General features: G+C 44.8%; 3 protein-coding genes across 3 annotated transcripts; 1 reads left to right on the top strand and 2 right to left on the bottom strand.

The window, feature by feature from the left end:
- Positions 1 to 2,598: 2,598 nt before the first annotated feature.
- NCBP2 (nuclear cap binding protein subunit 2) lies at positions 2,599 to 6,477 on the bottom strand. The gene is made up of 4 exons (XM_083847770.1): positions 6,319 to 6,477; positions 5,969 to 6,150; positions 5,060 to 5,198; positions 2,599 to 4,439 (listed from the first exon to the last, which is right to left on the bottom strand). The coding sequence occupies exons 1-4, from the start codon at positions 6,397 to 6,399 to the stop codon at positions 4,368 to 4,370; spliced, it is 474 nt and encodes a 157-aa protein (XP_083703896.1). The 5' UTR covers positions 6,400 to 6,477; the 3' UTR covers positions 2,599 to 4,367.
- Positions 6,478 to 6,488: 11 nt separating this feature from the next.
- Positions 6,489 to 7,074, top strand: NCBP2AS2 (NCBP2 antisense 2 (head to head)). The gene has a single exon (XM_083847774.1). The coding sequence runs from the start codon at positions 6,522 to 6,524 to the stop codon at positions 6,783 to 6,785; it is 264 nt and encodes an 87-aa protein (XP_083703900.1). The 5' UTR covers positions 6,489 to 6,521; the 3' UTR covers positions 6,786 to 7,074.
- Positions 7,075 to 7,602: 528 nt separating this feature from the next.
- PIGZ (phosphatidylinositol glycan anchor biosynthesis class Z) lies at positions 7,603 to 11,778 on the bottom strand. Its single transcript, XM_083847763.1, has 2 exons — positions 11,632 to 11,778; positions 7,603 to 11,086 (listed from the first exon to the last, which is right to left on the bottom strand). The coding sequence occupies exons 1-2, from the start codon at positions 11,747 to 11,749 to the stop codon at positions 9,525 to 9,527; spliced, it is 1,680 nt and encodes a 559-aa protein (XP_083703889.1). The 5' UTR covers positions 11,750 to 11,778; the 3' UTR covers positions 7,603 to 9,524.
- Positions 11,779 to 15,195: the final 3,417 nt, after the last annotated feature.

Raw genomic sequence — 15,195 nt, 5'->3', positions numbered from 1 at the left:
CTGAATTTACAGAGGTAAGTGGGCATCTGCTTTCCAGGACACCACACCGAACCAATATTGTTCTACAGGAAGTAAAGCCAGCTTGAAGCAATCACAACTTCTCAATTTTGTGTTGAATATAAGAATATAGCAAAACACATTATAATAAAAAAAACCAAAAACACAGTTGTACTTTATCAGAGAAATAGCAATGGGATACAGTTTTGACCTTTAGTTGCTCCCACTTTGAAAGAAGGTTTACAGATTAAAATTAGCGGGGCTTTTTGTCCACTTTTACAACACAAAAGAAAGCAAAATCACGAGACAGTACCACACGCAGCATGCTGTGCAAAACAGCTTTCAGCAATTGTGGGCTATGTCAGAAAATAAGCACACACTAATTTTGTGGTCACTAGAGGGAGCCATCTGGCATTTTCCTTCTGCTGCTCGTCAAATGTTTGAAATTCAAAATTCATGGCTCTGCTAAGGGAAAGATTTGTGTGAGATCCAAACATACCAATTAGTAAGTGCTGCAAAGAAGAGTTTGGATACGCAATTCCCCCTTTGTCTCCCAGTCTTTAGCTAGAATCTAAAATAATCTTGGAGAACATTCACTTACGTAAAGTGCATCTTTGTCTTTGAAAGTAGGCTGGGAAGCAGGGTGGCAGAAAGATCATCTTCATAAACTGTGGAACACATACACAAGAACAAGTTTCTCTTTCTTTCAGGATGAGGTTTAAGAAGGAGTTCAGCAAACCGTCTTCTTCCTGTAACCATGTTCAACTTACGGGGACGCAACACATCCTCACAACCTTCGTGGTACAAACATTGAGTGCAGGAAGTTACACACCCTCAACATACAAATGCTACAGTTATGGACTCTCCTGACCTAGATCATTCAATGAGAAATTAGAATGAAACGTAAGAGACTTTGCCCAATCCTTAACTATAAGGTGCTACAGAAAATAAAATGTAACTGGATGGAATGTTAAGTAGGAACTGCCAGAAGACAGGCATGTAAATCAACCTTCAGTGAGTCTTTACAAGAGAGAAGAGGCCAAAGCCATCCGTACCTTAATTTTTAACAATCCCCTCTTTCATCAATGTGTCTAAGCTTCCACTCCTAGGCCTCAGCTGCTGTATTACTTTACAGATACATTTCCATGAACATACCTAGTTATGATGAACAAGTATTTAGAAAAGCTAATATAGCTTACATTTCTGTGAAAGTGTATATAATCAGAGTGAACTATCTTCTCAAAAAAAAAAAAATTAGAGAGTCTGCACTTCTAAAAGAGAACCTAATCACAATGAATTTGCATGTTAGAAAACTAACCAAGCCCCACATTGAAGTTTTACGACTTCAGTTATAAAACACTAGCTTCAGCAGAGCCATGCCTGATTTGTATCGGGGAATGCAAAAATCAAACCAGGTTCAAGCATTTTCCTCTATATCTTCTTTTGAGATACTAAGACTTTACACGGTATGTCCGTGTGCTTTTAAATCCCATTGATTGATACCTCTCCAAATAGAAGACCTCACATTAAAACTTTTTACTTCCATATTACAAAAATCTGAAAGCCTCATACTACTAATAAAAAGCAATATAAAATCATTTTAACTCATTATAACCTTCCCCCACCATCTCATTAGAAACAGGTCAGGAATAAATCAAGTCACTTCCAACCACCTGGCTTCCCAATCACCAGGCAAAACAAGAGAGAATCAGGATCCCCTAACGAAGACAGGCTTTAGCTTTTCTTATAAGGACTGCAGTCAAATGTCAGAAGTTCTAAGCCTTTTCTAAATGTTATTCAGTACAACGCAGACAGACATGTAACAGAGCTGCTGCTCCAAACAAACACAACACACAGAGCACAGCCCCTTCAAGCATGCTGTCTAGTCACAGCCACATAGCACTGTTACTGTATTCAGCAAGCCAGCCAGAAGTACAGACGGGATGTTTTTATTAGACACCACCTAACTCCTGAAGGATATTGCTTGATCCAAACAAATTCGATTAAAACAAGAATTTGTCTTTCTTATGGTATCACATACAGAGGTTTCTTTCTAGAGACTTACTCGTGGTTTTTCATTTGTTAAGCTGTATAGTTTCTGAGATTATTGCTACAATAATAACAGATGTGAACTTTTTTAAGACTTACCTCACATTGCTAGTCACCACATCGAACATTGACCATTAAACACAGCACCACCTAAAACTGAACAGGTGTGCATCAGCCCTTGCCTACTGGCATGCTTTATTCAATTAAGCTTATGTATCTCAAAAGCAGGTCTCTCAGGAAGGTAACATGGCTCGTTTGCATTCTGTGGTGCTTGGTGAATCACTGCAGAGTAAGGTTCATTTTCTGTTTTTTATTTTTCACATACATTTAAATACTATTAACTCATTTCTGTTCTGTAACCCAAAAAATACCAGAATGAAGAGCATTAAGCAAACATCTTCACTTAAGAACAGAACAAGACTCAAAACCCAGTCAAAGGGAAGGAATATTCCCTCTCTCCATCTTAAAAGATAGTAGAATGATGGTTGTGGGCAAGAGTCCGAATATAGCTCATTTCTTTCACTGACTCCATTTTAAGAAATAACAATCCACTTTAGTGTTGCAGCTTTATTTGAAAGTGACTTAAGAGTTTTGTTAACACAGATTTTCATACAAAACTGGTACAGTGAAAAATAAACTTCAGAGGTTTCCTAGAGCAGATTACAGGCTGTAAGCTCATCATCAAATGCAATATATAGAAAAAGACAACCTGTTCAGTCATGTTTGCAGACCAGCATCAAGTAATTCTGAAAATCTAGTTTTAATCTATGCAATCTAGTTTTACTATTGTGCAAAAAAAGCCCACCCACTTATTAAGAAAGGAGTCTTACTACCATTCTACCCCACTGCATTTCCAATTTACAGTCACAGTTTTGATGAACTGTAAAATAGAAACACATCAAGATTTCCAACAACATGTTCAATTAGTAACGGTCAAATTTTACACACCTGATATTTTAGAAGAGTTTAAGAAGTCATGGACAACACTACATTTGGACAAAACTTGATGTATTGCAGTTTCCAAAGAACTCAGAAGTCCATAAAAGGCAAAACAAAAAAATCCCAAACCCTGTAACAGTTTCTTTCAAACCCTACCATTTCAGCAGTTCAATTTCACACCTGCTGGGATCCTAATTTTTTTTTCTATGTCATGGGATATTGTACTGTAGACATGTACTGGCAGTATTAGTAAGATCCAGAAGATAAAAAAAAAACAAACACAAACCTTTAGAGTCCTGCAATTCTTTTACCAGTCTTACCACATGCTTGGAAGAATGTAAGGCTCCTCACCAAATCAATCATTTTTTTGTTTGTTTGTTTAACTTTTATTCTTACCTTTATCTGCAATCAGCTTTCTCAAACAGAAAATCTATTTTGAGAACAAACTTTCTCATTATACATACAGTTCCCCAAACACCCCATTTTGACCAGGGCAGGGGGGGAGCAGGGATGGGGTAAACTGTAAAAGCTTGGTTCCATGCCACCCTTGTAGTCACAGGAAAGATACTGTTCCTCAAACAGTAAGGCTGTAGAGAGCTACCAGAGAAGAGCAAAATAGTACTACTCCAACTATGAAAATAACTGGTAGTGTAATTCTTGCACTTGCTATTCCCTGTATCCCATGAAGCAAAATGGTTCTGAATCATGCCATGTCATGCAATCGCATTATTCTTTGTAGAAGACTGAAAGGGTCTGTTTTCTCCTACCTGTTAGGCTTGCTTCTCACTTTATGATTCCTGGGCTCAACCTGAATTGCTTTGTTGTGGCCCTTCAAGTATGTGTGCTAACTCCACAAAGGAACTGCATCAGTGTAAAAGGCTGCTAATCAGTAATCTCAGAAAATCTTTAAGTATTCCCTGGAAACCGGAACTTCACTTCCTGTTCAGGTCCTGCCTTTTCCTCTCATCTCTCAAACACGCATAAATCTTCCTTTATGACCCCTCTCCACCCTGTGATACTAATGTAAACAAAATCCGGTGATAGAATAATCAAGTTTTTGCCAGGGAAAAAGAAAAGCACCATACTGTTAAACCTTTGTTTCTTCCAAAAGAGTTACAGCAACTTCCAGAGACCAAAGTCTCATGCATACTATTGCTCAAAACCTTGCTCCCAGGTCCTCTGTATTAATGTACTCTGCAATTCTTTGAATCCTGGTATTAAAACGGAAGAGATATTGAACATTCTATGTGATTACAGGAACACTGAATATTCCTGTGAAATTCTATTTATGTTAAATTTGTGTGCAACAGACCTACTTTGTGCCTCGTGACATTTACAATGCAGATTTAGTTCTCCTGCGAGGCCGATGAGTCATTTACTATTCATTGGCATTGAACGGTTTTGCCATAGCCACCTCTTCCAGCATCATAGTCTTGTCGATATTCATCTCGGACCTTACAAAGGAGAAAAAAAAACAAACAAAAGTAAGTCTGTGAAAAATATAAAGAAAAATATTTTCTGAAAAACTACTGCACCATAAGACTATCTATTTCTCAAGAACTATTACACCATCAGACTATATAGCCAAACTGAGACCACTGTATTTAAGTGTCCACAAAAGCTGAGAAGACAAAAAAGAAGGCAAAGTGTGTCATGCAGAAGCCCACAATACCACATAAACAAATTTCCTTTTTAAAGGAATTGGGCATAATTAATCAAGACAGACAAAGTGAAGGTGGCTAGTCTCATTTTTCAGCAGTAAAAGCATCTGCTACCTGTTCAACTTTAGGTAAGCTAAGTGCCATCCTTTGTGTTCTTGACAGTCTCACATTTTCTGGGCTTCATTACACCAGACAGCCGACAAGTTTTTAAAAGTACTTTCAGTGAAATAAATACATGAAAAAAGTTACATATTCTTAGTGGATATCATCACCACAGACAAAATGTCTTCAGAATTAACGCATATTACTATCTTTAACAACAAACCTGAAGTTGTTCTGAGTGTGTTAATTCAAATAGCAATTATTTTGCAAAATCACCAGTCCTTTAAAAACTGGACTGTACAACAACCTACCTGGCCCCCTGATCTTCCACGACCATACTGTCTACCCTCCTTAAAGCCTGCATCCCAGTCTGTCCTTATGATCCTGTCATCAAGTCTGGTTCCATTAATGTACCGCATTGCATTTTCAGCATCTCCTCTTGCATAATATCTTATGAGTAAGTTAAAGAAAAAAAAACAGGCTTCTAATTGCAGCATGTGGAAAGAACAAATATATCCCATGAGCTGCAAAACCAAGTATTTGTTTGAATCAGGTTCCTGCTCAGATATTTTTAAAGGTGCCTGCCATTTACGAAGCTACAGGGGCTAAGAAAACTAACATTAAATCAGAGTAATGTGCAGGAATGCAAGCATGTCAGAAGCACATACGTTGGATCAAGTTGTGGAGCCACACTCTCCCTCTGAAGCACCAAGGTATGTTACCAAGCAAGGAAAGAGAATCCCCACGTGTTCCTGTCACATCCAACCACCATCACCTCAGCATAACAGAGCGATCCTCAGTGACACTTTGGGCCGAAGCCAATGCACCAGCCATGCAATGTACCAACAAAAACCCTCAGACACGTGCTCACACTTAAAGGAACCCACCTTCCCTTGGGCACCAAGGACAGGTTCTTCCTGGAGAGCTGGACTGCCTGCCGGAGCCCAGGCTGAAGCACCAGGCTGAATGGAGCCTAAGGGCCCTTGCCTTCCACCCGCCATGCTGCCCAGAATCATAGACAGGGTTGGAAGGGACCTTAAAGCCCATCTAACTCCAACCCCCTGCCAAGGGCAGGGATACCACCCACTAGATCAGGCTGGCAAGGCCCCATCCAGCCTGGCCTCAAGCACCTCCAGGGACAGGGCACCCACATCGGGACACCTCAGTCACTTTGTGCTCAGTAGCTCCCCCACCACCCAGGGCCCCCAGCACAAGGATACTCCACGAAGCAGAACCCGCAGGCGGTTTTCTTCACTTTGTCCAGCCCCATGATGATCTTCTTGATGTCACCACTCTTGCCAAACAGCTCGTGGATCTGCTCCTCGGTGGTGTAGAAGGACAGGTTCCCCACATACAGCGTGCAGCTCTTCCGCAGCAGCCGCTCCTGGTCATAACGGGTGCCCTGCAGGACGGCCGCCAAGTCAGCCCACCTCCCGAATACGGCCGCCAGGGCAGCCCACCTCCCGACCACCCCGTCACTCGGCCGCCAGGTCACGCCGCCACCCGGCCGACCACCCCGTCGCCCGGCCGCCAGGTGACCCCCCGCCCCGGCCCCGCTCCCGCCGCCCACCCGGAAGTGCTGGTCGCGGTACTGGCTGAGGTCCACGTAGGAGTCGCTGCGCAGGATGCTGAGGCTGCCCCCCGAGCACATGTTGCCGGCGGCGGGGCACGGCGCGGCTCTCGCGAGACCCGCGGCCGCCGGGGCGGGGACGGAGGCGAGGGGGTGGCAACTCTCGCGAGAGCGCTCGGCGCCGGGGCGGGCGCGGTGCGAGCATGGTGCTGCGGCGGCTGTTGCTGGCGCTGCTGAGCGACCCGCGGCTCGTGCAGAAGCTCTCCGAGGCGCCGCCCATCCGCGCCGCCGCCCGCCTCACCGCCAGCGCCCTCAGCCGCGGCCAGCTGGGCGCCCGCCGTGCCGCGCGAGAGCTGGGCCCCGGCCTGGCCCGCCTGAGGGACGCCTTCCTGCGGCCGCCCGGCGGATGGCCGGGGGCGCCCGGCGGCGGGAGGGGCCGCGGCGGCCGGCCCGGGGCCCAGCCGTGAGCGGCGGGACGGAGCAGGAGGAGGAGGAGGAGGAGGAGGGCCGCCGGCGGGCCGGAGGAGGAAGAGGAGGAGGAGGAGAGGACCGCCACCGCCGGACAGGAGGAGCCCCGGCGTGACGAGGCGAAGCTGCTGCCATGGACTTACTTCAGCGCCGGCCCGCACTCTCCACAGGACTCGGCAACACGCAGAGGACGGACTCAGCGTTAAACATCAACCAGGATACTGTCAGCATTGTCACTTTAAGTGCTTGATTAAGAAACGTGAAATAAAGCCACATTTCGCACCGGAATTCGTTAACAGTTCCTGTCTGTACAACAGTAATGTTCTACATTTGTATGGCAACTTCAATACAAAAAGCTCCGAGAGTGCTTGATGATGAGGATGGTGGTGATGGATAGGATAGTGCCTTGCTTTACAGGTGGGTGCGGGAATTTGGTAGCTATCCTAAAGGCACACCTCAAGTCCATGGTAGCAAAAAGGATTTAGGGAAAAACAAACAAAAAAAAAGGCCAAATACTGCTATCCTAACTATAAATAGAGAAAAAAATGTATTCATCTTACGTAACGTATAGGGCTGCTTTACTCTCATTGCTGTTTCTAACACTGTCCATGAGACTAAAATAGCCGTCCCACACAGTGTGTTTACTATGTCCATCTGCCTAGATGCTTAGTTAACTTGGGAGGGAGGCTTCCAGTCTTTGTATTGCTCCAGGTGAAAGAACCTTGCAAATCAGATGAGATGCATGGTTTCCTGCACTGTTGGTAAAATTAAACTTCCTGCCAACAAAGACTTGTGTGCAAGGATGGAAAACCTGAATCTGTAGTACAAGTGATAAAAGTAGCAGGTGAGACAAAAGCAGTGTAATGTCATTCTGAATTAGTGTTTGTAGCCCAGAGTCTCTTCCTGGCTCCATCTCAGGTTACCTGTGGAGCGGTGGAAGTGTCATGTTATGGAACTGGTGCTTCATCAACTCTGAACAGTTTCAAGATCTACCCTGCTTATACAGCCAGAGATAGTAAATTTCAAAATAATTTTCAAATTTTAAAGAAAGCTGTTTAAAAACAGCTCGAAACAGTAAATGGGATGCGGAATACAAGCTGTGGCACAATACTGTTGTCCCAGTGTAAAAGAGCAAAGAAAAAGAGCAAATGAACTTGGAAAATACAGCTGGTAAATGTCATGATGCTTTCGTAACTTCTTCACTACTGGATGAGACATCTGTACAAACACACATACAACCCCTCCCCCTACCTCACCAAAAAACATGCACCTTCACTATGCAGGCCTGTCAGTAATGAGGGATAAAGGATCTTACAGTAAGCATGTAGGGGAGACTTTTAACACAAAATGCTTTATGAGAGAGAGAGATGTTCCTTAAAAATCTAGATTGAATATTTAATTTGGAAGATAAGAGGCAAATCCTTCATGTGGATTTTTCTTAGCCTCCCTTTAGACTCTGGTATCAACCATTCTTGTCTCTGCTGAAAAACTGGCAAATAAGGTCTTATGTGAAGTTGTATGGATGAAGAACTGCAAAAAGCTTTGCTGCCATTATAAGCAGAAAGAATCAGTGTCAGATTCAGTTCATAGAGAGAGGTGTTACAAATGTACCAAATTAGTATCTCCCTCCAGGTCAGGATGTTTCTGCATTCGAAGTTCTAAATGTTCTGAACTAAAATGTTTAGTCATGCTGCGGTATCCTACTTCAAAATGAAACTGGTCTCTATTAGGGCACCAGAGCTGTGATCCATCATTCCGACTAAGCTGGGAGCTGGTACTGAAAGGTGAGGGGGGCACAGGGAATGCGACTCCTCCCTGGTAACCTGCATACACCCCTACAACAGAACTGCTGCTCCTCTAACCTTGCCATCAACCAGTTCAGAGATGCATCTGGTCAAATGCATAAAAGGAATTGAGCCCCTCCAAGGTGCCAGTTTTCTGTCTGTTCAGCTCCTTGAATTGAGCCATCACCGGGCACAGAGCCACCCAAGAGCAATGAAAGCTGTGACACTCACCTGGAATGCAAAAAGGACCTGCCCCATTTCAGGAGCTAAGCAGCAGACAGGCTTAGTCACATCAACCAGTGACCTCACATTGCTGTATGTAATTCTTGTGCAGAATTTCCACAGGAATGAAACTGGCAAAAACAATGCTTGGATTTTAGGATTTAGCATAAGTGTCTATGCTGAAGCATCTTCTGAGTTCTAAATCAGATTCTGTTAGATCAATACTGGGGACTTTTCAAGACAGAACCACCTAAGAGCACCTTAGACAATAATATCATGATGCTGATGCCTATATTGTGACTGCAGTCTGGTCTAATGAGAGTGAAGAGGTTATGCCTAGTCCAGTGACCTCTCTCCAGCAGCAGCAGCATTAATGTCTGTTATCAGTAACGCAGTCCACAAGCCCTCTATCTGAGTCTGTAAGAACTTTTAAAGAATATCTCACCTGAAAAGAGCTAAGCTTGAATCACAGTTTTTGTGGACTCTGAGTTCACCCTCTCTCATCCGGAAAATTACACAAGTTCTTAAGAAACACCACAGGGACTGAATGACTCGCATCTAGCGAGAGCTAGCTATCCTGAGGAGTGTACAAGCATGAAGAAATGGAATGAAGAGAATCAGGAAGCTCATGGGCACTGCCCATACTGAGCATGGGACTGTGACGAGGAGGGTCTGACAGCACATTTGTGCAGAGTCAAAGTGCAGTGAAAAACTATCACATTGTTCTAACATCTAAGGGCTCTGATGATCTCTGCCTAGCTGAAGGATGTATAGTCCTAGCTGACTTCTCCAATTTTCACTGAAGAGGAAGGATATTTGTGGTGGGTCTTCCATTGATAAGTGTGGAAAGATCAGAGTCTCGTTCTTGAGCAAGACACCACACTTTGTAATTGTGGCTCTGACTGTTCCAGGGATTATAACAAAAAAATGGCAGTCATTGCAGGTAAAATTCTTTGCTTGCTGCCCTACTGTTTGGCAGAGGGTTTCTTCTTCAGATCCAGCCATATCAATTACTTCTATATGTGTGTCCTTTTTTTTGATATTAAGCAGAGACCTAGGAGGCATGTAGGTGTGAGCAAAGAGTAGAGTATAATGTCTTGTATGGTTTGAGGACCCTGGAGAATGCATGAGATGTTCCAGGTGAAACAAACATGGTATCAGTCCCCCCTGGTGTAGCCACCCAAACACCAAAGCCCCAAGAATGTTGAAAATAATAATGACAGGTTTCCACTTCATAGCTCTATTCTGTGATGTGCTGAACAGGACTAATGGTAAGATGAGAGGAATGAGAAAACGAGGTTCTTGGTGACTGAACAGGGAGAGGAATGCCAAAGGAACAAAATAAAACAGCAGTAATTTTGGATGGCCCTCGGAATGCACAAATACCCTAGGTGACCCACGGTAGTATGATTTGACCTGCAGTAATTGACAGATGTATTTCTTTAGCATTTTAAAACCGGCACCAATGGCCAGAATATGTAAGATCCCAAAGAGCATTATTCCATTGACTGTAAAATGCGTAACTCGTGGGTGACTTCCATGCTGCGCAAGATTATGAGGATTGAGATTATAGCTGAGAAAATTTAAAGGGGTTACTACCATTTTGTGATTCAATTGAGCTATTACATGAAATAGGCTGCTCTTTTTAATGCTGTAAAAGTTGTCTAAGCCCACAGAGGTAAAATATAAGGTGTCAGCTGTTATGAAAACAATGGCAGTAAAACATGCACATGTGATTAGCTTCAATAAGGGGTTTACGATAGTTTTAATGCTCTTTTGGGAGTCAACATTTAAACCTGCCCAGTAAAGCAGGGGCATTAGTGCAAATGCCAAAAAGGTTGGCCTATTGAAAAACCCAGCAGTTGTTACAATACCTATGAGAGGGCTGCTTGTAGGCTTTACTGAGCTGCTGTCAGATTTGTTGGAGGAAACCAATACCAAGAGAAGAGCAAAGAGAAGTCCTTCAAGCGTGTTGGTAAATGTTCTTGTGTAAAATACCAGAGTGACATACGATCCAGCCAGAAGTACCAGCGCTTTCCATGGATCTGCTTCCCAGGAAGGAGCTAATCGATACACGCTATAGTCAAGTACAAAAGAAAAGATTGTAAAGAGAAGGCGAGGTGATACAAGAAGGGTGTAGCTGTTGATGCAACTTGAACATATGTTCAGCTGCTGCAAAGACTTGACCACCCAGTAGGTAACTCCAGATGTCATTAATGGGAAAACAACTGTTCTGCAAGGAGAGCTGGAAAGGAACTCCCAAGGGTAATAGACCTGTAGGTTTAAAATATCTCCTACAAAGGAAGAAAGAAAGAAAAAACAAACATACATAATATATTTTATTCAGTAATTCAGCACTAGAGATACAACTTAGTGTAAAAGGCATCATGATGCAGCGCAGTCCCTAAATCTTTGGGACTACTGTCAACCATGATTTTTTTAGGATCACACCGTTAATTTTAACCAAGTTTCGGGGACAGAACCGCATCTCTTAGGGCAGCACGGCTCTGGCCAGCGCTTACTTGGCAGCAGCTGCCACAGAAACCAGACCAGGGCCGGCCACCGGGCTCCCCGCTGCCTGCAAGGGCGGCGCAGCAGAGGGGCGCCCGAAGCAGGGCCGGCAGCTCCCCGCCTCACCTGCCGCCTTAGTGCCCCTCGGTCCGGGACCATGCCCGGGACCACCGCCGGGGCAGCGCCCACGAGCGGCGGCGCGGCCCCCTCGCGTCCCGAGGCCCCGCGGCTGCCGCCGGCACCTCCCTCCCTTCCTTCCCGGGGCCGGGGCCGGGGCCGGGGCCGGGGCCGGGGCCGCCGCCGCATCCCCCCCCCCGGGCCGCCTTACCTGCCATGACTTCGGGTGACTGGAAGAACTCGTCGGGGTGCAGGTAACCGGCCTGTGGCAGCAGGCACCAGCCCGCCCGCAGCGCCGCCAGCAGCGCCCACAGCCGCCTCTCCGCCATCTCGCGACCGGCCCGCCCGCCGGAGGCCCCGCCGCGCCGCCAGAGGGCGCTCGCCCTCGGCATCGTTATGGCAGAGCGGCCGGGCGCGCAGGTGCGGGACACTGAGGGGGGACCACAAGATTGGCGCTGCTGAGGGAGAGGGGTCAAAGGGAGGTGTCTCCTCCAGGTGGATGTCTTCTATGAGAAACACTCTGTAGTCAATAACATAGGCTCAGGCGAGGATCTCAGTGAAGTAGCAATTTTATTCGCGATTGCAATGGCGGGCGTCCCACAAGCAGGAGCGCACCTACTAGTTCCATAACACAGTTTATATACTTTTTCAATGGCCAGGACCCTCCCCTGTTTCCCCCCTGAGTGTGATTCATGGAAAAACTCTATAACTCAAAGCAAATAAGTTATACAGTAGGTATGTGGTTTATTTCGGCACCAGGCACGTGCGGGATAGCTCCCAAAGCATGCGCACCCTAATGCGGCAACTTGCTTTGGTTATATGCAGTAAAACGTTACATATGCATGAAGTTTCCCAATATGCCTATATATATTCATAACCTATCCCTGCTTTGTATTAAAATTAGCTCCAAGAAGTCATTTCCATAAACTCCTCCCATCTGCACCTGCGCAGTGCCTTCTGGTGGTGGTCATCGGGGGGTCGTGGGGATGAAGTCTGATAACTCCTCTTCATCACCACTAGCTGACCCTCTGCCTTTGTACAGACTCAGCTGCTTCTTGGCTCTTGTCCAAACCACAAGGTTGGTCTCAGCTGGTTTTTGAGACAGGTTCCCCATTTTTGTCAGGAAACGTCTTCTGTGAGGGGCCCCGAGACTCCTTGTTTCGGTTAATTTGCACAGTAGTAAGCAAAGACACTCAGTAATATCTATTTTAAAGCGATTAAGCAAGACCCATTCTTTCATTCCTGGCTTTAATAATTATGATTGTTTTATTTAGAAATCATTAATACGATTAAGCAAGCCCCCTGTTATAAATGACTGAGTCCCAAATAGGATTACAATCAAAGTTTACAATTTATTAAACAAATAGAGGCAAGCAAACAGCGCTGGGTGCGCCGGGAGTCTCTGCTCCACCAGGACGCACACCTGTTATGTAAGGCGGCTGGTTTTTATGCTCCTAGGCTAATACATATTCATTACTACTTCTAGAAGAGGCAGGGTTATTATAATTGGTTTCCCGAATCCGAAGTCCTCCCAGGTGCGCCTGCTTATCAGTCTCTGTTAGTCTCTTGGGGGCCGCTCGGTTGGGGAGGCTCATATTCTTCCTCCTTATCTAGTGGTCTCTTGGCTGGATGTCAGAAGTTACTGCACGTCCGTGCAGAGTCAGCAGTTTTTCTCTGAAGAAATCCCTTTGTTCTCTTCTCACCTAAACCCAGGCCTCAATGTTAACCCTTCAAATCCCTTAGTGGCACGAATTGCTGGACCATTCCTTACACCCCCATTCTTCTATCCCTGGCTTCAAGTGGGTAATCCAGGGTCACAATCTATCCGATGCTTCACAGACAATACATGGCCTTCAGTTGCCGGCCTGTTAATTTTCAAATTTCTTTTAACTTTTTTACTGTTGGAAGTTGTAATGTTTCTTTACTTATCTTACTTGACACTGTGATTTTCGCCTAATTGCTCTAAGGATTCTGGTTGTCTGCAAGCTTTCTTGTCACTGCAAGCATATTTCAATACCACATTCCTTACCTTTAAACAATGTAACCCTGTGCAAAAACAACATTTTTATTCCCCCAGTTCCCCCCTTTTCTTCTTTATAAATTGTTGATTTTTGCAGACCTTTTCTCTAAGGTGTAATTTGGTGGATATCTTCCTCTTCTTCACTTTCTTTGCTTTCCATCTCCTCTAATATCATCACCTTATCTGAGTTAAGGCGGTGGCTCCATGGTCATTTGTTTCGATAGTGCAGTTTCAGTTAACCACTGTACTAGTCCTTTTACACAGGGGATAATGCAACAACCAACGGCTGTCAAAATTCCTGCTACTACGATCAAGGATGTAAATATGAACACTACCATCCCTTCCCATTTACCAAACCAAGATTCCAACCATTCGGTGATGGAAGTGCCTGTTCCTAAGTTTTCTGCCAATTCACTGGCAAGGGTGGTAAGCCCTTGCAATGCTCTAGTTACTGTGCCATCCGGGGCAGTATTGTTGGGTATAAAAGTGCAACAATGGTTGCTCAGTATCACACACACACACCTCCTTTCTCCGCAAGCATCATACCTAATGCTATTCTGTTTTTCCAAGCTATTATGCTGGTGGCATCTAGTTGTTCAGTGATACCTCTTATCGCATCCCTTGTATAATTTATGAATCTCTGCTGATTACAATAAATATAATTAATCCAATCCACATTCTTATTGATTGTTACCCACCAGAACAGTGACTCAAACCCTGCAGCAATTTGATTCCTGGCTTTCTGTTCATTGGGAACTCCTCTAGGCACCCCAATAGAATCTATGTATACTCTATCATCAAATGATACTCCTAAGCTTCTTTTACTTCTTCTGGGTATTTGTGATGTTTCTCTTTCAAATGCCAGGGTGAAAAGTATAGCTAATTGAACAAGAGCACAAGTGCCTCCCCAATTAGATGGTAGGGTGGTTCATAAGATCTTCCCTCCACAGTACCACCAGAGATCTGCCCTGGGGATCTCAAGTCTTGAACAGTTTCCCATCAAGTTCTTGGTAGCATTCAAGGTCCTTGTGCGCAAGGCAAATTCTCCCAGATGCCGGGTAGCACTCACACCCTGCCATGAGAGGCAAGCTGTATGGTTACCTATAGCTGTAGAGAATGCAGGGGGAACCCTGTTATTGCTATCATGCAAGGAAGGGAACAGCAAAGAGAGAGACTTACAGGCCTCATTTCCCCAGGCAGTCTTTTCTTGGTACAATGCAATCATACATCGCATCCCCTGGGAATCCTTGGTCCACCCCAATGGGAAGAGCACTATCTGGGCAATCTGTCGTCCCGAGGCACAAGCATAGCAATTGCTATGGTTGAGACTCTGGACAGTATATTTGACCCATTCTATCCAGGCATTCACATCCCCATACCCTGTTTCAAACATTCTCAAATGTTTGAACTGCTGCATTTCAAAGAGGGCCTCCTGTTTTCTCTCCTGTTTTCTCCTTGAGTTTCTCCCTTTCTCTGATGGCAATAGAAGATCGTTTCCATACAGCTATTCTCAATCTGGCTGTTGGATCTCTCCCAGTTATTTGTTCTCTCTGCTCAATTGCTGTTGGGCATTTAAATCTCCACAAGCTAACACCTCACAAGCATCAAACGTGATGGATTGTGGTACATAACCCTTAGTCACATTCACCCATATTTTGATGGGGTATCCCGACTTACTATTATCTGGTCATGCCTTTTCCAAGTTGCCAATTGACCAAGGCCTTCTCTAGGGCCTACAATCACTAGAAACAAAAT

This window comes from Anser anser, assembly GCF_964211835.1.
Source record: "Anser anser genome assembly, chromosome: 9".
Classification (NCBI taxonomy): domain Eukaryota; kingdom Metazoa; phylum Chordata; class Aves; order Anseriformes; family Anatidae; genus Anser; species Anser anser.
Note: the sequence above shows the minus strand (reverse complement) of the source record. Positions and strands in the feature narration are given on the sequence as shown.